Source organism: Muntiacus reevesi, chromosome 1, assembly GCF_963930625.1.
Source record: "Muntiacus reevesi chromosome 1, mMunRee1.1, whole genome shotgun sequence".
Taxonomy (NCBI): Eukaryota; Metazoa; Chordata; class Mammalia; order Artiodactyla; family Cervidae; genus Muntiacus; species Muntiacus reevesi.
Window position 1 is genome coordinate 195,605,468 of NC_089249.1, and position 21,271 is coordinate 195,626,738.

The window sequence follows — 21,271 nt, forward strand, 5'->3', positions numbered from 1 at the left end:
TCCTCCCACCCTCCCACCCCGGCCCAAAATAAACCTCTGGCCTGGACTGAGGGTTTCTCAAGTCCGCGCGTGCGCCTGCCGCGGGGGTGGGGATTCCGGGCCGGAAGAGGTCTAGACTGGAGGGGTGGGGCTTTGAGGCGGGGCTCACACGCCCTTATACACGTGTGCAAATACCGCCCACGGGCATTTAGTCCCTAACAAAAGGGAACACCCAATCCTGACAGCTTAGCCTCGTCTCCTCCTCCAAACCTGCACCAGCTCATCGGCCTTCTCAAAACCTCTCCGCTCTCCACTCCCTCGGCCCGGACCCTGCCCTTGCTAAGATCTCGAGCTCAAGTCTCTGCTTCAGGCTCTTCTCCGTCTAGCCTTAAGGTCCTTAAATCCCTCCTGCCTGACCTCACCCTCCTCAGAGCATAGACAAGGGAGGGATTTTAGTTCCATTTTACGGCTGAGGAAACTGAGGCTCGGCAAGGTCACATCATTTAAATCACCAATCTGGGCTATCCGACCTTACGGCTGAGGTTCTTGGCTACAAAGCACATAACAGGAGATTCACAAGACTTATTCCTGGAATGGAGGGAAGGGATGAGATCTAAGGTCTCGGCTCCAGTTCACGAATGAGACAGAATGCGGGCGGTGGGGTCCTTAGCCTCAGTTAGATACCAGTCCCCATCGCTTCTGCTGTAGGCAGTTCCCTACGGCCTGCAAACGCAGAACCACGCCCCCATCCAATTCTGCTTCCGCGCGGGGTCATTTGGACCCAGAGGCCGCCGTAACCCCGCCCACCAAGGAAACACTCCGGAACGACGCCGACGCCCTCACCCGCCTCACCGGCATGAAGCCACCGCAGCGGCGGCGAGCGATCCCGAGGCGCTATCTGGTTGAGGTGACTGGCCCCGCGGCCTGGAGAGCCAGCGAGAAGCGGCAGCTGTTACGACTACTGCAGGCGCGACAGGGCCAACCAGAGCTGGACGCCGCCGAGCTGGCCCGTGAGTTGCCGGGCCGGAGCAAGACCGAGGTGAGAAGAGTCCCGAAATGGGAGCAAGGCTGGAGGCGGAGCTAGGATGTGTCCGGGGCTGGCAGAGGGGCGGGCCTTGAGGGTGGGCTGGACGAAAGTGAGGCTTGGGGGCGGGGCTTTGGAGTGGGCCTGTCAAGGGTGAGGCGGGGACTAGGCCGAGGTTGAGGAACCGGAAGAACGGCGGAGGAGGCGGGACTAGTGCAAGGCTGGGCCTTGTGTGGCTGCGAGAAGCTGAGGGCGGGGTGAGGGCGGGGTGAGGGCGGGACAGAGTGAGTCGAGGGGCGGGGCGAGGAGGAGGTCGTGTCGCAGAAGTCGGAGGGGCGGAGCGAAGGCAAAATTTAGGGGCGGGGCGAGCTCTGAGTTTTTTCGGAGGCCCCAGAATGGGTCTTCTCTGCTAGCTCAGATGGTGAAGAAATCTGCTTGCAATGCAGGCGGCACCGATTCGATCCCTGGGTCGGGAAGATCCCCTGGAGAAGGGAATGGCTACTCACTTTAGTGTTCTTGCCCGGAGAACTCCATGGACAAAGGAACCTGAAGGACTGCAGTCCATGGGGTCGCTAAGAGTCGGCAACGACTGAGCGACAAACACTTTCCTTCACTTTCCAGAATGGGTGCAGGTCGCAGCGGGACTGGACGGGAATGTGGTTGAAGTGGGAGTCAGGGAAATAGAGTGGAGTGGAAGAAGCGGGTAGGTGACTTGGATAGTACTTAACCACGGGTGTGGGCTGTGGCTGCGGGGAGGAGCCAGAACCGGCCAGGGCTTTATATCTTTGTCAGGTAGCTGGTCATGCCTAGGGCCTTGGCCGGAGAACCCCGGGCAGAGTCCCTCTGACCCTTAACCCCTGGCCAGTGGGAGGCTAGGGAGCAGTGGCTAGCCCTAGAACAGGCAGGACTGCCTAGCCCTGGGTTCTAGAAGGTCCATTTGGCCTCTTCTTACTTCCCAGATCGAGGACTTTCTCCGGCAGCTCAAGGGCCGAGTGGCCCGGAAGGCCATTCAGAGGATACATCCAGGTGGCCCAAAGGGTCCAAGGCGCTGGGAAACACAGACCCCAGCCCCCATCGAGGTGAACTGGGGCAAGGCTCCCCAGGGCTGGCCCCTGGGGAATGAGGTGGGAGTTCGGGGGGATAATCTGGACAGGGGAGCTCCAGGGAGGAGTAGGGTATGGGGGACTCCTGAGGATTAATCCCTAAGTACCTTCTGCTTGTTCCACCCAGGTGTGGATGGATCTGGCTGAGAAGATAACAGGCCCACTGGAGGAGGCGCTTACTGTGGCTTTCTCACAGGTAGAGCCATTCCATCCAGGCAGGATGAGGGTGTCCCGGAGGACAGGGTCATATACATGAGTCTAAGCTGGACCTGGCTCCCTTCCCTTTGCCAGCTCTGTGATTCTGGCCCGTCACTGGTCACCCTAGCCTCCGTGTCCACCCTCTCAGCCTTGCTCAGGGTTGGGGGGGGTGGATTTGAAGGTTTTCTCCTGCAGGGCAGGGGAGTAACCCGCGGGGACACTTCCGCCTTTCCTTCCCTGATCTTTCTCTGCCTGCCAGGCGCTCGGCATCGCTGCCACGGAGCCCATCAACCTCCTGCACTCGGTGCCCTCCAAGCCCACGCAGGCTTGTGGGAAACTGCTGCCCCTCAGCGCCCCTGGAGGACAGGAGGACCTGGGTCCTGAGGCTTCCAGCCCCGTCCCCAAGGCCTCCAGAGGGCATGAGGTTCCTGGCTCCACCCCCAAGACGCAAGGCCCTGTTCCTGAGGCATCCTCCGAGTCCCTGACTGGCCAGTCTGCTGAGGGAGACTTTTCTGTGGACTTCGAGAAGATCTACACGTACCTGTCATCCGTCTCCCGCGGTGGCCAGGTCCCTGAGCTTTCCGCAGCTGGTGAGGAGGGAGGAGCCGGCACTCTGGGGGCGGGTTCTTTGGTGGCCAGCCCCGCCCTCCCGACTCATCCCCTTTCCATCCTTCACCAGAGTCCGCTGTGGTCCTTGACCTGCTCATGGCACTTCCTGAGGAGTTGTCCCGTCTGCCCTGCGCCACCCTGGTTGAACACATGTCGGGTATGTACCGACATCTGACGGCCCCTCAGCGTGACCTTGCCAGTGGGGGCCTGGCGTCCAGAACTGAGGATAGCGGGGCAGGTTCCAGGGGTCAGGAGGAGACTGGCCAGGCCACCCCTCAGGCCCCCGAGAATGCTGGCTCCAGCCAGCCCATAACCTCTTGGCAAGCAGCTGGGGTGTGCCCCCTGAACCCGTTCCTGGTACCCTTGGAGCTTCTGGGCCAGGTGGCAAGGTAGGGGCCTGGCAGGCAGGGGACACTCCAGACGTCGGTGAGCCCCCAGACCCTCAATCCTGCTTGGTCTGGCCCTGGGTTGTCATGAGGCCCTTGCCACAGTGGAAGGTCCCTGAGGCAATGTGCAGTGGCCTTAACATGCTTGGTACAGTAGGGGTCTCAGAGACGGAAGCCCAATTGTACAAGGAGAGGTTCAGCCATACAACTGGCTAGGCTAACACCACTGTCAAATATTTCCCCTACTGGTTCCTCATCCCGTTCCGAAACTCTGTATACCGTGTCCTGTAATGGTGAATAAAGTTCTTGTCAACCCCCCTGACTGACTCTTTCTCCTGTGGGTTAGAGGTGGGAGAGGGTTCAAAATGCTGGAGGGAAAATCTGAGCTGGAGAACCACAGCTTAGAGTTCCTGGGGTCTGAGGGCGGTCTGTCAGGCAGGAGGGTGCGGTGGGCAGTGAAGTGACCCTCGGTGATTGTTTGGAGGGTCTTGGCCTGAGCCTGACTGAGGTGGGGGAGTCAGGTCCCCAGCTAGGGGAGACCAAGGGGTGGGCTGCCCGTGTGTCAGGAAGTTGGAGGGAGGGGAGTGAGTCCCTGAGGTGGCCTTGGGGAGGGAGGGAGAGCTGGAGGGGGAGCAGAGAAGCAGAGAAGGGAGCACAGCTGGGTGAAGGGCAGGGCTGGGCTCCTGGTGGCTGTCAAAGGCCTCATGTTCCCAGGGGTGCTCCTGGGTCTCTCCGCCTGCCCGGCCCCCTCCATCAGCCTCCCTGAGGGTGCGGGGGCAGGGACCGGCTGGTTCGGGCTGGGCCAGGGCACCAGTCATCCTCCCACAGCACCGCCTTCCCCCGATCTCACCAGTCCTCTAAGAGCTGGTGAATTTTCTGTTCACGGAGCCTGTGCATTCACACAACCTTCCTTTTATAGCAACACTCAGTTTCTCCCCACACACACTGCACACAGCTCCCCCAGGGCGCACAACACTTCTCCCAGGCGGGCCATGGAACGGAGCCAGCCCACTCCGTGACCACAGCCCCACCACACCAGACCTGAGGTTCCCGAAGTTGATGGTGGGACAGAGGGAACAGGTCAGAGTGGTCTGGGGCTGCAGGTATGGTCAAAGTGCCAGGAGGCCACATCAGGTCTCAGAGCCAATCTCCAGGGCTGGCTGAGGGTGCCCCATCCCAGTTCCCTACCAGGCTAAGTCCATCGATGGCCCCCAGAGTTGCCCCAAGTTAAGGGAAGGAAGGGTGGTCTTGTCTCTTTCTGGAATGGGGGGAATTAGAGATGGTTAGCCCAGTTCCCCAGAGCATGTATCTGGGTGTTTCTCAACCCTGGGCAGCTCTTACAGAATGTGCAAAAGTCAGCCGTGGGTTCAGATTCTAGCTCTGGCAAGTCACTGAACCTGTCTGGACCCGAGTCCCCAGGCCTGTAGAACGACGATGCTAACAGGATCCTGAAAATACAAGAGGCCAAGTGCAGAGTCGCTACCTCAGCACACTGCTTGGCATGCAGTAAGCGCTCAATAATAGCTTTTATTAACAGCATGGGCTCAGAGGCAGGGAGGAGAGAGAGGCCAGGGGAGGGTCTGGGGAGGGGTGTGTGGCAGAGGGATCGGAGAGGTAGCAGGGGAGCCAAAGAAAGGTGGAGGTGGTAACAGAGGGAGGGGCGCGCTGACCTGAACTGGGGCCTGGGCTGGGGGCGGGAGGGAACCTGTCTGCCCTCTCCTCCCGAGGAAGAAGCCACCCATCCTGGACACAGCAGCCATTGTCGCTCTTCAGGCTCTGTCTCCGGGGCAGGCCGCGCAGGGCATATTGGTATGCAGTGTCCCACCCCGTGAGCCCAGGAGAGCCTGCCCGGCAAGGCCGAAACCCAAGGAGGGGCTCAGCGTTTACGGGCGGGGTTGCGCGGGGTGGGGAGTGAGGATGGTCACAGAGCAAGGAGGAAGGGAAAGGATATGGGGGTCTCCGAATCCAGGAGTGGACAGGACACTCATGCTGCTGGGCGACAGGACAACAGCAGAGAAACACCTACACGCTGGGGGTGGAGGGGCGGGACAGGCAGGATAAAGGCACGAAGTGGGGCTCCGGCCTGGCCAGGAGGGAAGATGGGAGGGGTCTGAGGGGGGAGGGCTTGGACTTCTCCTCATGCCCTCCCCACTCTGGCTGCGGGCTCGCGGGGCAGGATCCCGAGCGCGGTCCAGGCCTGGTGGCGGCCCTGGAAGAGAAACCCCGCCGAGGGCCGGCCAGGGGCGCCGCACCGCTCAGACCAGCGCGTAGTCGAACTGCCCGCGCTCGAGCGCCTCCTTGTGGTCGGTCCAGGACGAGGCTGGCATGCGGCTGTAGGGGTCGAGCAGGATACGCACGCAGCGCACCATCAGCAGCACCAGCACCACGAGCAGGCACAGCACGAAGGCGAACACGGTGCGCTGCTCCGCGTCCAGGCCCGCACCCACCGGGGGCCCCGTAGACGGCGGCAGCGGCTCGGGGGACAGCGTCCACGTCGCGCTCATGGCTCACATCGCCGCGCGCCCTGGGGAGGAGGGGCCCGCCCGGGATGCGGGGATGAAGCTGCGACCTCCCTCTCCCCCGCGTCGCCCCCTCCCCCCCACTCCCTGCCGAGTCCCAGCCCCCGCCTGCGCCTCAGTCCCGGGGCTACGCCCATGCCCGGCCCGCGGGCACCCAACTCCGGGCGTGCTCGCAGGTGGGGACGCTATGAACAAGGAGAGGAAGCCCCGACCCGGCCGGTCCGCGCACAACAGGTGCGAACGCACGGCCCGGGGAGGCGGCGGGGGCTCGACCCGGCTCCCCCGCCCCACTCCCTTTGTTCTTGGTCCCGGGGACCCCCCTCCCCCACCACCCCCGTCCCGCAGCGCCCCTCACCCTGGCCTGGACCGGGACCGGGACCCAGCGCCCGGCAGCCGCGCTGTCTTCCGGGACCCGCACCCTGTCCGCTCTTGGCCTCTCCGCGGCGGCCGCGGCGGCGGCCCCGGCTCTGCCCACCCCACCCGCCCCTGGAGCCGCGGAGACCGAGGCAGGCGAGCCGCGCGCGAGCCGGGCCGCCGCGGCTGTTCCCATGGCGACGGGGGGCGGGGCCGCCGCGGGGGGCGGAGGCTGCGCAGGGAGCGGCGCTCGCGCCCGCGACCCCGCCCCGCCCACCGGGAAAACCGGGCCCCGCCCTGAGCCGCTGCAGAGACCACCGGCCCCAAAGAACCGTGAGCACCAAGGACTTCACCCTCCCCCCCACCAGCACTCCTAAACCTCCCAGCCGGACCTCAGCTCCCACACCCCCATTCTCCTCTGCAACTGACCCCTCAGTTTCCCTATTTGAAGGATCCCAGTGCCCCAAAAACTCATTTGGGCGCTAAAGGTCCTCTGGCCCCAGGGACCCCAACCTTCAACCTTCAAGAGACCCCAGCTAGGTCACCGAAAATCTCCATAGCTTTTCTTGTCATTGTCCCCCATCACCCCCACACATACCCAGGGTGGGCAGGGTCTTGCCCAGGTAAAGCCTCCCCCTCTTCTGTTGCAGCTTCTTTAGTGACCATGACCGCCTCCCCATCACCACTGGGCTGGCCCACCCCCCACCTCCTCCTCAGTCCTAGCTCCCCCACCCCAGTGACAGACACCCTGGACAACCCAAGTTGTTCTCTTGCACTTTGGTGATTTATTATTTCCAAATCTCCGCTTATATACAGGATAACAAGGGCACTGTTTAAAAAAAAAAGGAGCTAAAATGGCCTGGCTGATGTGGCCGGTGGGCCCAGGCCCCACTGCTCAGTCCTGGGAGTGCCTGGTCTGAGGTCCGCAGGCCAGCAGCCCGCCAGGGGGCCGGGGGCCGATGCAGCCCCCACCCTCCTCGCCCCATCCGGCCAGTGTTGCAGCTGGCCTGGCAGAGCAGGCGCGGAGCTGACAGTCCTGTCCCCAGAGGTCTGGCTGCTGCAGGTGGATGCCAGTTCCCTGTGTGTCCACAGTGAGGGTCAGCCCTGGAGGGCCCAGGCATGGCCACCATGCTCAGAGGACCTGCTCTGTGCTGGAGGCCGAGATGTCCAGGAGTCGCCAGGCCGCATAGGGGTTCAGCTCATCCTGGTCTCGGCAGAGCGCCCACACATACAGCATTCGCAGTACCTTGTCCTGCGGAACCCGGGAAGGGTGAGGGCTGGAGGCGGGGAACACCCAGTACCCACACCAGAAGGAGGGCAGGGTGACGCTGCAGTCAGATCAGGGCTGGGAGGGAGCAGGGAGTGGGTCTGGGGTGTTGGCCTGGGTCTGGGATCCAGAGCAGAGGCTGGGACTCAGGACTTGGTCAAACCGGACAGATCAGCAGCCCTCTGACCTCCACCAGGCCCAACTCAAGGTGCTATCCTGGTGCCCTGCAGTGCAGGGAACTCAGGGCATGCCCTGCCCCTCCCTTCCTGCCCACTCACCGGGTCGCCCTCGACCACCTCCCCTTTGGGGTTCTTGATCACCATCACCATCTGGGCCTGGAAGGTGATGATCAGCACTGGCCCCTGCTCCATCATCTTGCCCATGGCCAGCTGCAGGGGGTGGGGACAAGGTGGATGGGCCTCAGAGAGTGGTCCCTGGTGCCTTCCTTGCAGCCCCCATCCAGGGGCAGACCCGAGCTTCAGCACCCCAGGCCTACCGCCTCCCACTGGTCTGCTTCCAGTGGGCACTTCCCAACTATGAGGGGAATCTGAATTGCTGAGGACCCAGACAGGCTCCCTGAACTGAGGCTTTGTGGACACACAGAGGCCTCTCAGAGCCAGTCTTCCATATAGGTGTGGGCTTCCCACACAGTCGTGGCAGAAAGACCAGTGGGGGCCTGAGTGGTCCCAACAGAGCCCCCACCTTTCTCAGTGAAGGTGCAGGGAGAGCCCTGGCCTCAGGAGCCCCTGGGTCTGAACAGCAGCACCCCTGGGCCATCACTTGCTGGAGAATTCCCAACCCTAGGACTGTGGAAACCCGGCAGTGAAAGCGACCCTACTCCTCCAGGGACAAGGAGCTCACCCCGCCCAGCTGAGCACAATTCAGAGAAGCACCCCTGCCCCTCCCCCCGACCCTGGAAGAGGCACTCACATCGATATTGTCAATGTCCAGGACGCGGGAGTGGAACTGGAGGCCCAGAGCCTTGGCCTGCTGGATCGGGTGGGCCAGCTGGCTGTAGGTCTGCAACAAGAAGCCGAACATGCGCATGGGACCAGCCGCCCTCGAGCAAGCCACGCCAAGGCACCTGGGAGCTGAGGGCACCACACACCCCAGGCCAGCAGTGGGCTCACGGGTTTCAGGGTTTCAGCTCCTGTACCTCCCAGAAAGGGCTCCCGCGCCAGGAGTGACAGATGCCAGGAGCAGGCAGGCTGGTGCCACCCTCGTGCTGGCGCGAGTCACACACTTCCCTCTCATTACCAAGACAGCACCATATCACCACTATTGAAAGTGGTATTAATCAGTGAGGTCGGGAGCGCTCCTGGAATGCAAACAGGAACATGCTCCCGGAGAGGTAAGTTGAGGCCTTTCTGGCTGATGCAGAACATTCTCCTGTGGATCCTGGCCTGGAACCAAACGCTTTTTTCTAGGATTCATCCTGCCCCACGACTGCGCTGGGGTGAGCTGCCTGGGTCTGCCTGCTTCTCCCTGACCAGCGCCTGTGGGTGGCTCTCGGCCGCAGGCGGCCTGTTCCTCTTATGGGGGCAAAGACACATAGCCCTCTCGTGCCTGCTCCCAGGCCCGGGATATGGCAATCTCACATCTCAATGGAAGACATTCCAACAGCACCCACTTTTTATGCAACTAATGGACACAGCAAATGAAAAGAAAAAAAAAAAAAGAAAAGGTGCCAATCTGAGTTCTGGTGTGCTTTCTTAAAAATGACATTCTCAGAACGCCCCGGTGTGAGTGGCTTCAACTTCAGCTCTGTTTCTAGGAGCACCAGCAGCAGCCCGCGGGTAGAGATAACCAGTCACATCTTAACAGTACCAAAGTGAAAAAAAAAAAAAACAACCCACTCATAAACGCCTGCTGGATTAGTCACCGTGCAGGGGAGTATTTAAAAAGAAAACCTGACATCTTCTCCTCTGCTTTTTCCAACTTGTTTGTGAGCTGGGCACAGACGAGAATCAGCCCAAAGAGATTCTGGATTATTTAGTATCAAGAAGCTGGGGGTGAAACAAACAAACTCCCAGAAGACACAGGTCAGGGAGCCAGAAGGATGGGGCAAGGTGGCCCCGTGGGGACAAGCAGGCTGCCAGGAAGGGACAGGGCAGACAGGGTGCTCCCGAGGCCGCCTGACTCGCCATCACGCAGCCCAGCCCTACCTGTGGCCTGGGACCTGGAGCTCCAGGAACAGCTAGGCCTCCTTAAGACACGCAGCTCTTACCCAGGCAGAAATATGTCAGTGTCTGCTTGGATCTATGTTTGAGGATCTCACGATGAGAAAAACAGCTAATGAATACAGACAATGCTGCCTGTGTGGGAGCTCCGCTTTGGTGTCCCTGAAGCACCCTCTTGATCCCCAAGGGTTGAGCCCAGGGATGTAACCCTGGCCTCGGGAGGGGGGCCGTGGGGCCTCACACCCCACTTGCTGGCCAGCACCTGTGACCCCCACGCACAGAGAGAACATCTGATGCACCCCACGGTTCTCCAGTGTCCCTTTCCACCCACTTCCCTGACCCCTGGATCCCCAGCCTGCAGCCACCCCCACCCCCGACACCCCCATCCCCATCGAGCTCTTCCTGGATGGAGCCACCCAAGCAGATCTCCTTCAAATTGTTATTTCTTCTTAGGCCTAAACAGAAAAAAAAAGAAGCCAGCGAGCACTCACAGCTTCATAGCACCAGTCTTTGAGAATGTCGAGTTCCCCAGAAATCATGGCCTAAAAAGGGAAAGACAAAAAGTCAAGTATGAGAATGAAAGTGGGCTTTGGAGGCAGGGAGATCCTGCTGAAGAATGTTCTCCAAGGAGAGCCTTTCCTCGGCAGCCTCCCAGCCCCATCCTGGGGTCCAAGTCTGGGGAAGGGAGAGCGGGCCAGGCTGGGGCAGTGGGAGTTCCCCTCCCGCAGCTAACAGTGGGGCAGCCCAGGGTGGGTCCCCAGGGTCTGCGCGAAAGAAGGGGACGGTGGCAGTGGTCAGAGGTCTGGTCCCAGCTGGGAAACTGAGCCAAGGTGGCCAGGCAGGGGCGGCCTGCCCGCCCCGGGGACAACGCCCTGGATGGCCTGGCCCAGGAGGGACGGGGCAGAGCAGGCAGAGGGGAGCGTGGGGCAGGGCTCCCTGGGTGCAAGGAGAGAAGCTGCCACAGGAACTGGATGTGGTGAGACTCCTGGGGGGTGGGAGGCACTGGGGGGACCACAGGGCGTGGTGGGGGTGGGGCTGAGATGACCTCCCCAGAGGATCCTGCCTGGGCCTGGGCTGCTGCTTTTGGGAGTTGCTACCTTTTCACCTCCTGCCAGCCCTGCCCCGAGTATCCTGAGGAAGCTGGGAACTCGGAGGAGGCAGAGGGCCCCAGGAGGAGGGATCAGATGTTCAGAGGACCGGGGGGCTGGGGGTGCTCCCTGAAGCCCCACTAGGCCACGCCGCAGGCTTCTGTATGGGCTGGGCTGCAGGGCTCCCAGCCTCCAGCCAGGGCTGGGGGCCACGGAGGGGCAGGGAAAAGGCAGAACACCCCGCGGCGCATACCCACCTCCAGGACGTTGGGGATGATGTCACTCTCGCACTGCTGCAGGAAGCGGTCCTTGTCAAAGGCGGGGTCCACACGCAGGATCTCTGTGAGCACCTCTGACATCTCGGTCTTCGAGAACAGGCCCCCTGGGATGGCCGAGCCGGCAGGGCAGTGAGGGCCTGGGACTGCGCCCCTTGCCGGCTCAGGGTGAGGGGATGGTCTTGGGGCGGCCCACTCACCCAGCAAGTCCGTAACCTTGTCTGTCAGCACACGGGACGCCCGGATGAAGGCGTTGTCGCTCTCGTCATACTTCATCTTCATCTCAAAGAACCCTGTGGCAGGTGGCGGGTAGGGTCAGGGCTCAGGGGTCCCTTCCAGAAAGACACCCCCACTCCATCACAGCCCCCCCCCCCCCGAGCAGACTGGGTAACAGGGGGCCTCTCGGAGGCTGCTTCCTCCTCACGAGACCAGGGCCTGTGGGCCACCCTCGGGGTGGGGGAGTGGAGACCCTGCCACCATGAGCCTGGGGGGCTGTGTGAACTGTGGGGGCCCAGCTCTACTGGCAGCTGCTTTCACTGCAAAGGAAACACAGGCTTCTGGGAATCCCTGTGGGATGAGGGACAGGGCTCCCTGTCAGCACAAGGGAAGCCAGGTGCCCCAGACTGGGCAGAGCACGCTGGGTCTTGAGCTGGTTCCTGGCTTGTGAGGCGGGGTGTGTAGGGGCCAAATCCACAGCTGCACCATTGGGGTGGGCATGGGGGGGGGCGGGGGGCACTCACGCCTGCCTGCCCCACAACCACACTGGCTCTAGTCAAGATGGTGACCCAGCCCCGACGGCAGAGCCCCTGCCGCCCGAGACGTCCTGGGTGCTTCCCCTCGGGCCTCCTGAGGCCCGCACTCCGCTGCCCACACACTGGGTGACTCTGCCGCAGTGACTGGCCCCTCGGACCCCAGCCCCCTCCTCTGTCTGGTGCCCGCCCCCCGGGAGCGCTCAGCGAGTGTCTCTCACTGCCCTGCCATTGGGCCGTTCTGAGATGGGGACACTCACGATTGAACACCACATTGTTGTCCCTGAAGTCCTTCCACTGCTGGTACCACTTGGAATCCTTGTGCAGCACGACCCCCAGCGCCTCTCTGGGGAAGACCAGGGGAGCCAGTGAGCACAGCGCGGGGGCCGCTCCCCCAGGGAGAGGGACCAGTCAGACAGTGTGATGACCCCGGCCTCACTTCCCGGCCCCCTGCCTTCTCGTTTCCCCTGCCCATCCCTCCCCACCTCCATTCTCTCAGGGAGCCAGGAAGCCCTGGGCAGAGAGAAACCCCCCAGACAGACTCGGGTCGGAACCCCGTGTGGTCCTGAGACAGACAACACTGCAGGTGGCTGAAAAGGGAGGTGGAGACAGGACGGGAAGGCCCTGACTGGCCTGGGACCTACTCATTGGCCTCAAACACTTTCTCTTCCTTGAATTTCTCTCCGGCGAACTCCTTCCTTTTCCGGAGCCGCTCAGGCCGCCGATAGGGCCCGGTCTGTCCTAGGACGCTCTCGTCGATCTCCTTCTTGACAGACTCCACCCCCTGCGGGCACAGCCGGGCGTGTAGGAGTTGGGTGACCCCCAGACACCCCAACCAGAAGCTGTACACCCACCCTGGCTCCATGTCTCCAGGTCACCTGCCTTGCAGGTGCAGGCCAAGGATTTGTCGGAGCCTCAGGGGGAGGCAGATGCTCGCTGCCATGAGGAGACCCTGGCTATCTGACTTCTGCCCCTGACTCCCCCCCCACCCCCACCAACCCCTGCTCTAAGAGCAGCCCCCAGACGACCCTCACATTCTGAGGTCGATTCCCCTGTCTCCCTGGAAACCTCCCTTCAGGTAGGGAGAAACCAGCAACTGGAGGGGCATCCTAAGCGGCCCCTGCCCCATGACCCCCATCCAGGCTGACCCAGTCTGTGGATCCCAACTTCCCAAATCTCCGGAACCCATTTCCCTCCCCGCCCCACCACCCCAGACACTCTCCGTCCGCCTCTGAACCTCTGCCCGAGTCCTTGCTGGTGGCTGTGCTTTCAGGATAAAACCTGAACTCTTCTGTAAGGCCCCCAGGCCCCTGCAGTGGCTCTGGTCACACCCAGTTGTCCCTGGTGCCCGCAGCTGGCAGTGCCTGCTCCTCTTGCCTGGAGCCACCCCTGGACGCTCCTGTCATGTTACTCAGAACTGCCTGCCCCTTCCCAGTCCCCATGCCTGTCCTGCGATCCTTTGAGAGCAGCAACTCGGACCTTCTCTCCTGTGGCCCTGCAGCCAGCAGAGGGCCCCGTGTGCGGTAAGGTCTTCACAGAATGAATTCAGGACCTCAAGCGACTGGGAGTGACAGTCTCGGGGTTCTGGGCCAGACCTAAGGGTGTCAGCCACTGACTGCGGGCTGGAGGCTCTTGGTCTGTTAACCAGTAGCTCCCTAGGGGCTGTGATTTGCCCAAGACCACCCAGCTGGGAGGGGCTGAGCCCAGAGATGGGAACTCCCAACCCAGGGGTTGGGAGCAGGCCAGAGCCTAGAGTGCCCGCAGGCAGGAGCCCAGCCCAACTCACCTGGGAGAGGGCTTTGAAGGCAGCGGTCCGGCCCAGCTTCTCCCCGCCTTTGGACACTGACTCGGCAGACTGCTTGGCGGTCTTGGCTGCTTCTTCCACACCTTCCTTGATTTTCCGGCCAAGGTCACTTTTACTGACTTCGTCAAGACTCTACTGAGACGGAGAAGGGGGAGGTGTCAGCGCGGCACAGGCTGGGGACTGGCAGGAGCTCCCCTGAGCTAAGGGCCAGCCAGGCTGAAGGAGGGCGGAAGCAGACAACCTGAGCCTGTCTGGCTGGTGGAGCTGCGACTGGGGTATGTGCATGCTTGAGAAGGGTGCCTACGACTCCTGGGGATCTGGGCCTGGGGCTGTGGGCATGGAGCAGACAGGAGCCCCAGCCCTCCCAGGATACACAGGAGCGGCAGCCATGGGTGGCGGGGAGGCAAGAAGGTGAGGAGGTGTGCATGGAGCTGGGCTGGCCTCAAAGCCCTGTCCCTCTCTCCTGGAGATGCAGGAGACTCGGGTTTGATCCCTGGGTTGGGAAGATCCCCTGGAAAAGGGCATGGCGACCCACTCCAGTATTCTTGCCTGGAGAATCCCATGGACAGAGGAGCCTGGTGGGCTACAGTCCATAGGTCACAAGACTGAAGCAACTTAGCAGGCAGGTCCCTCTCTCCAGTCCAGGAGAAAAGAAAAAACAAACAGAAGCAACAAAGAAGAAAGCTCTCCAGGAAAGTCACTCCCACCTCCACCCTGACCTTGGGGCAAAGTGCTCCCCTCCTATCCTAAGGAGGGAAGAAAAACATCCTCATTTCACTCTTCCTGATTGTAGCACAGAGGCTTCTAACTTAAGCAGGCCAGTGAACTGTAGGCCAGTGGGCTGGTCTGACCTTGCCCTCCTTCCTGAGGGCATCCTGGACTTTATCTCCGGAAAGCCTCTGAAGCGGACAGGCTGCTCACCACCCCAGCCTACTCAGTGCTGGCTGCCAGCTCCTCCTGCCGCCCCACTCCTCTGCCAGAGGTGAGAACAGATGGGCCCTGCAGCCTCGGCTAAGAGGCCCTGGGAGCCCTGAGGCCATTACCTCCTTGACGGTGCCCGTGATCTCCCCCAGCTTCTTCCTGATCACCTCGCTTGTCCGCAGGGTTTCCGATTCAATGGTTCTCTAGGGGAAGGACATTGTGTCTTTGTGTTGTGATGCACGGTCCAAAGCAGCATTTTCTCAGCAGTCCCTTCCTCCCCAGACACCCCTGACCCTCAGCCTGCCCAATGGGTCCCTCCCTTCCCCCCAGGGTCCCTGGCTGCCCCCCAGCCCGGCAAGAAGCCTGGACAGGGACCCTCCTGAGCACAAAGCCCCAGGCCCCCAATCTCTCTCAGGGCGGTAGCGGACGAACTCGCCTATCTACTCATCAGTGATATGTTGAGGGGGGTGGTGGTGGCGGGGGTGGGGGGGGTGGGGGGGTGCTGTTCCCATTCTGCCCCCACCCAGGCACCCTGCCCCAACCTCAGCCTCTTCTGCCCCCAGGCGGCCTCTCAGCCCACTCCTCTTCCTTAGTGACAAGGGAGGGTGCTCCCCCATAGGGTGGAATCCCCCACAGACAGTTGGGCGGAGACTTGGAGGGAACAGGCCTCACTGCACCCATGGCCCAGGATGGGGGGGTCAACAGAGCAAAACACCAAGGGACCTGGGGCATCGGAGCAAGCGCCCACACCCCAGGCTCAGCCGCCCACAGGGGAGACGGCGGGGCTCTGCATCGGCCTTGCGGAGCCCTCGCAGGCAGACAGATAAAGGGCCACAGGCCCATTCACAGGCAGCTGAAAATTGTTTGGGTGTTTCCCTATGCTCTAATGGAAAAACCCAATTTTTTTGGCCAAGCGACCACGTAACAATTACACTAGCCCTGGAACCCACTTTCTACCCATTTCATTCAGAGGCCCTCTGGAGTACGCATATCAAACCTAGTGCCTGAGAGACCTATGGAGATGCAGATTCTTCTTTTTTTCCTTTTTTTTTTTCATTTATTTTTATTAGTTGGAGGCTAATTACTTTACAATATTGTAGTGATTTTTGCCATACATTGACATGAATCAGCCATGGATTTACATGTGTTCCCCATTCCGATCCCCCCTCCCACCTCCCTCCCTATTTTTTTTTCCTTTTTAAAATTATTTATTTTTAATTGGAGATAACTGCTTTACAATGTTGTGTTGGTTTCTCCTGTAGAGCAGTACAAGTCAGCCATAAGTATACACGTCCCCCTGTCTTGAGCCTCCCCCGCAATGCAGATTCTGATGCAGAAGGTCCAGAAAGCCCCCCATGTGCTGGTCTGTGTGTAGAGAATGCCGCAGGCTCACCGCAGACCTGTAAGGCTGAGTGGCTCCCCCTGCCCCCTTACTCCCCATCATCAGGGATCCTGACAGCCGGGGCACTGAGCTACGGGTATTCCTGGCTCCAGGGAGCAAGTGAGAGGTGGTGAAGTGAGAGAGGTTAATAGTGATTAACATACTGGGTTGGCCAATAAGTCTGTTCAGAGACGAGTCGCGAAGGGGACTCACGTATTTCCTCCTGGCTTCCTGGAGCGCATCTGACTCTTCCAGCTTCTTGGCCTCGTCTCGGAACTTTTTTATACTTTCTTTCATTTCTTTGTTTTTGGCTAATTCCTGTTTGATGTTATCAAGCAAGCCGGAGAGAAAGCCTTTTCTGCTTCCAGAAGAATAGGATTTGGACTAGAAAGCATATAGAAAGAGACAGAGGATTTTTTTTTAAATTTTCTATTTTCTGTTGATACCAGTTTAACAATGAAGAGCTCTCTCTTTGCAGAAGAGTAAAGAGGCACACTAAAAAACTATTAGGTGATAAACTGTGGGGCACCCAGGCAACAAGATATTATTCAGCAATAAAAAGAAATGAGACCAGGGACTTCCCTGGTGGCACAGTAGATAAGAATCCGCCTGCCAATGCAGGGGACACGGGTTTGATCCCTGGTCCAGGAAGATCCCACATGAGGCCCTGATCCATGCACTGCCCTAACCAAGACACGGGGTTTGAGGTCAGACACAGCTGGGTTTAGATCCCGGCTTCTCCTCCTTCACAGGCTCAGGAAAGAGAAAGCTTCAAAAATGATTGTGAGAGAGTGACTCAGGTCAGGGGGACGTGGCCTCGTGTGCTTGTCTGCTCCCACTTCTGAGGGTGCGCAGGGTCCACCACCAGGCCTGGGGACTCACCCTACCAGTTTCGGGGGCAACAGCCTGCCTGGCTGCTATTGAGCCCCAGCAAAAGAGGCGGAAGGTCTGGGTGCTGCCCCAGAGGTGGGGTGGCCAGGAATGCTGCTGGCAGACAGCTGTCTGGTCCAGATGGGTCCTGGCCAGCCCTTCTCCAGGGGAAATCCAGGTTCCAAGAGTGTCAGGGACTGCATCAGCTCACAGCAGCCCCACCACTCACCCCAGGGCTGTGGACTGGGTGGTAGTGGTGGGGGGCAGGACAGATCAGAGACATGGACAACTAATGGGAAAGACACGTCCCACACCTACAACAGCCCCAGGACACGGTTGGGGAGACAGGCTGGCACAGGTAACTAGAGGGCTGTGCTGAGACTCAAAACGGAAGGGAGGGTGTGGGCTGCTCAAGCATGTGAAAGTGGAGTCAGTGTGAGGTTTGGGGCTTTCCTCCCTCCCTGTGGTGGTGAAACACCAGCAAAAGCATGGTTGAGGAGTGATGGGGAGGGCAAAAGCTCTACAAAATGCTGTTTCTGACAAACAGCATCAAGAGTAAGAGAGATATCGGGGCTTCCCTGGTGGTCCAGTGGTTTAGAATCCACCTGCCAACACCGGGGACATGGATTCGATCCCTGATCCGGGAAGATCCCACTTGTTGCGGGGCAGCTAAGCCCTAGTGCCACAATTACCGAAGCCTCCGAGCCCTAGAGCCTATGTTCTGCAACAAGAAAAGCCTACACAATGAGAAGCCCATGCATGGCAACTGGAGAGCAGCCCCCACTCGCTGCAACTAGAGAAAGCCCCGAGCATAGCAATCAAGACCCAGGATAGCTATAGATAAATAAAATTATGCAAATTATATATATAAATTTTATAAAAATATAAAAACTAACATTACATAAATATAAAATTATATAAAAACAAAATTATAGAAATTTTGTGTAAAAATATAAATGTAAAAGTTTTATAAATACATACAATTTAAAAAAAATAAAGGTAAGGATGGTCTAGCCTGGGGAAACCCAGCTCCAGGAGATGTGTGACTGTGCAAACGCAAATGCCCATGGGGCCGTCTCCCAGAAGCAAGGCCCAGCCTTGCTTGAAGGACCCAGACGGGCGACCCACTGACAGGTGCATTTCAGCTCACTACAGGAATCCCACTCCACTCTGGGAGGCAGGAGCCCCACCTTCAAGTGTGCCCAACACTTCCAGATACCAAGAGCACCAGACCTACTGGGCGCTCACGTCTTGAGTCACTCACCAGGGTCAGCTCTCCACTAGGCCGGGGCAGCTGGTAGGTACCATGGGGCAGTGGCACTAGATTGTGGCTGGACAGGAGATGGACTCCGCTGCCAACACATCTCTAATTGAGGGAGAAGAGATAAAGATCCATTTAGACCAGAGGGTGATGAGGAAGGAAGGAAATAGGCCACCTAAAAGAGCAGGGATTGCCTGAGACTCATCTGATGATTTTTATCACATGCCACCTGCATGCTTGATGCTCGACCATCTTCTCAAATTCTGAGAAGCCAGTGGAATCTGGTAAAAAGAGAAAATCTTGGAACTGTACTGCAGGGCCACATGTACCCTCCTGACTCTCAACCTAGGGGAAACCAGACGGGTCCTAGGAAATGCCAACCTATGGTAGAAGGCTAAAGGCTAAATGTGCCAGTCTAATTTAAGGCCTTAGTCTGAAAATGGGCATGATGCTGGTAGCAACCAATCTTCTCTCACCAGCCTTCTCTACTTCTGCTGGCCTTGGAGGACCACAGGCCTGGGCTTTCAGAGGTAAACATTGATAACGTACTGTCCCAGGCACGACCCTACAATAAACCTACCATGTCCTGATCGAGGGTTGGGATGTGAACAGAGCAACTAAGGGGAGTCACCTGGGCAGAGAGATGCTGCTAACCTCATGTGAAAGGCATTTCTTCTCTGACCAAATGATGAACTTAAGTTCCAGGAGGGAAGCTCCATGTAGGTCCTGTTCAATGCTGCATCCTAGCACCCAGCATGGAGCCAGTTAGACGTATGTCAATGACCTGACAAAATCACATTTCCATGTCTACAATCCCTGGGCCTCTCCTCATCCTGTTCCATGCTTCCTGTCTCCAGGAACTCTAAGCAACATACAGACTGACACAGATGCTATGATCACCTATAGCTACTCAAGAGTAACTCTTGTGAGTTATTGAAACTTTTAATTGCTTTGTTGTTTTCTTCTTCTAAATGCCTACAGCCATTGATCCTGGAGCCACTGATGTCAGCTGAAGTCTGAAGTTGAAGTGGATCGCTGTCTAATTGGGGAGGAAAACCCCACAGGAGGACGGAACCTGAAGGTTGCTCCTCTTTTGTCTTGTGCCCAAATCCAAATACCTGTACATGCAGCTTTCAAACCCTGACTCAAAAGACAATCAGTCCAGAAGAAAAGCTCTGCCCTGAGTCAGAAACACCTTGTTTCTCCTAACACTCAGATTCCTGTGAGATACTTTCCTTCCTGACCTGAGCTTTGGGCCAGGTCAGCTACCCTGCTAGTTCTGAGACTGTGGGCAGCTTGCTTAACTCCTCTGCGCTCCCAGTTTCCCAACCTGTGAGATAGCATCAAATAGTAGCAACGTGAGTACTATTTTCCCAATGCATTTTATACGCCTTGACCCCCAAGGCATCTGTGAGCCCAGATTCTCAGCCACGGCGACAACTACCTCCCGTACTTTCAGAGGATTAGGAGGAGGGACGGAAAGTGCCCCCGGTCGCGGAACAAGCATATAAAGCTGAGCCGTGACTGTCACGGTCTTCTGGCTTTTCCTCGCCACTGTTTCTCCACGGAGCGCCACGGTCACCATTCACTCATCGGTACACGTGGGGTCAGCCAGAAATGAGGGGCGATCCTCTCCCTGCCCGGCTCCATGCATTACTGCCCCCGGTCGGGCAGTCTCGGCTCCCCCGCCCTCTGGCCTAGCTCCAGCACGTTACCGGGCCCCCGCCCCGGCCTCGGCTGACCCAGTGACCAAACTCTGAATCTCTCGCGGAGTCCAGGGAGGGGGCAAAGAGGTCAAAGACCTCGGGACAGCGAGATCCTGGAGGTCGCGGGTCCGGAGCTCCCTAGTCCCGCCCTCCTGGCCCCGCATATCTGCTCACCCGCGGGCAGCGGCACCAGCCGGCCCGCAGCGCCGCCGCCGCCATGCTGGAGGATCCCGTGTGACCTTCTCGGGGCGCGACTCGATACCGTCATCCGCCGCGTCTGCCTGGTAGGGTCTGGGCCTGGGAAAAGCAAGTCCTGGGGGCGGGGTTTGTGAAAGGAAGGGCGTATCATTGGACAGGACTCCCAAGGAAGGAGGGGCCGTGGAGGGAGGGCCACTATAGGGGCGTGGCCTCACAGAGGGCGGGAGAATCCTAGAGAGCTAGGTCTCTGATAGGGCAGAGTTTCGGAAGAGCGGGGCCTATGACTGGATGTGACCTGGGGGGCGTGTACTCGTGTGTGGCAGAGACCTATGGTTGGATAAGAAAGCGAAGAGGCGGAGCCTGAAGATGTGGATTCTGTCACGAGTGGAGATTTTCCTACAGACAACCCAGGGTTCGCGTGGCCGGAAAAACCGGAACAGAACGACCCACCATAAGAACCGATTCAGTGGGGTTCTGACTGATTGACCGATGGGCCCGCCCTTTGCTACTGACTCAGACTCAGTGACTGACGTTGACTAACAGACGAGCAAGTGAGTTGCTTCACGAGCAAGAGAGAATTAACCCACATTTGTACAGCACCTTCAGAGGGCACCTGTTGGTTTTGGCCCAGAAAACGAACGGGAAGCTGAGACCTGGCTGGGTGTGAGCCACTCTTCCCTCCATCCATTTAGTGTGAATTGATACACCTGGCCCGGAAGAAGGTCATGCCTCTGTCACGTCAGCGCCCAGATGCTATTTACAATTTCGAGAATCCACCACCAAGTGGCGGTACCTGGACATGGTCATGCAGCTGGGAAGAGGTGGTGTGTTGGTCGCGTTGTTCTCAGTAGTGTCCGTCCGACTCTTCCTGACCCCATGAACTGCAGCACGCCAGGCTTCCCTGTCCTTCACTATCTCCCAGAGTTAGCTCCAACTCCTGTCCGTTGTGTTGATGATGCCATCCAACCATCTCATCCTCTGTCGGCCGCCTTCTCCTCTTGCACTCAGTCTTTCCCACCATGAGGGTCTTATCCAGTGAGTCAGCTCTTAGCATCAAGTGGTCAAAATATTGGAGCTTCAGCTTCAGCATCAGTCCTTCCAATGAATATTCAGGGTTGATTTCCTTCAGGACTGACTGGTTTGATCTCCTTGCTATCCAAGGGACTCTCAAGAGTTCTCCCGCAACACAATTCAAAAGCATCAATTCTTTGGCGCACAAACTTCTTTATGGTCTAACTCTCACATCTGTACATGACTATTGGAAAAACCACAGTTTTGACTATACGGTCCTTTGTGAGGGAAATGTCTGCTTTTTAAGATGCTGTCTAGGCTTCCCTGGTGGCTCAGTTGGTAAAGAATCCACCTGCAATGCAGGAGACCTTGGTTCGATCCCTGGCTT

The 21,271-nt window shown here is 58.9% G+C and overlaps 3 protein-coding genes across 6 annotated transcripts; 1 reads left to right on the forward strand and 2 right to left on the reverse strand.

The window, feature by feature from the left end:
- The first annotated feature begins 60 nt into the window (after window positions 1-60).
- SNAPC2 (small nuclear RNA activating complex polypeptide 2) lies at window positions 61-3,612 on the forward strand. Of its 4 annotated transcripts, XM_065933112.1 has the most exons (6): window positions 61-372; window positions 688-1,018; window positions 1,963-2,127; window positions 2,234-2,302; window positions 2,564-2,894; window positions 2,984-3,612. In XM_065933112.1, the coding sequence occupies exons 2-6, from the start codon at window positions 836-838 to the stop codon at window positions 3,304-3,306; spliced, it is 1,071 nt and encodes a 356-aa protein (XP_065789184.1). In that variant the 5' UTR covers window positions 61-372; window positions 688-835; the 3' UTR covers window positions 3,307-3,612. The 4 variants fall into 4 exon arrangements, with proteins under 4 accessions (XP_065789184.1, XP_065789176.1, XP_065789203.1 ...); XM_065933104.1 differs by having other exon boundaries at window positions 61-1,018; XM_065933122.1 differs by having other exon boundaries at window positions 63-1,018; window positions 1,963-2,082.
- A 1,233-nt stretch (window positions 3,613-4,845) lies between these two features.
- On the reverse strand, window positions 4,846-6,293 carry CTXN1 (cortexin 1). The gene is made up of 2 exons (XM_065933143.1): window positions 6,174-6,293; window positions 4,846-5,823 (listed from the first exon to the last, which is right to left on the reverse strand). The coding sequence occupies exon 2, from the start codon at window positions 5,801-5,803 to the stop codon at window positions 5,555-5,557; it is 249 nt and encodes an 82-aa protein (XP_065789215.1). The 5' UTR covers window positions 5,804-5,823; window positions 6,174-6,293; the 3' UTR covers window positions 4,846-5,554.
- Window positions 6,294-6,934: 641 nt separating this feature from the next.
- On the reverse strand, window positions 6,935-19,972 carry TIMM44 (translocase of inner mitochondrial membrane 44). The gene is made up of 13 exons (XM_065917883.1): window positions 19,849-19,972; window positions 17,972-18,073; window positions 16,051-16,221; window positions 14,579-14,659; window positions 13,518-13,667; window positions 12,376-12,515; window positions 11,992-12,077; window positions 11,183-11,275; window positions 10,965-11,089; window positions 10,111-10,161; window positions 8,370-8,459; window positions 7,718-7,828; window positions 6,935-7,424 (listed from the first exon to the last, which is right to left on the reverse strand). Exons 1-13 carry the CDS (start codon window positions 19,891-19,893, stop codon window positions 7,305-7,307), a joined length of 1,365 nt encoding a protein of 454 aa, XP_065773955.1. The 5' UTR covers window positions 19,894-19,972; the 3' UTR covers window positions 6,935-7,304.
- Between the last annotated feature and the right edge of the window lie 1,299 nt (window positions 19,973-21,271).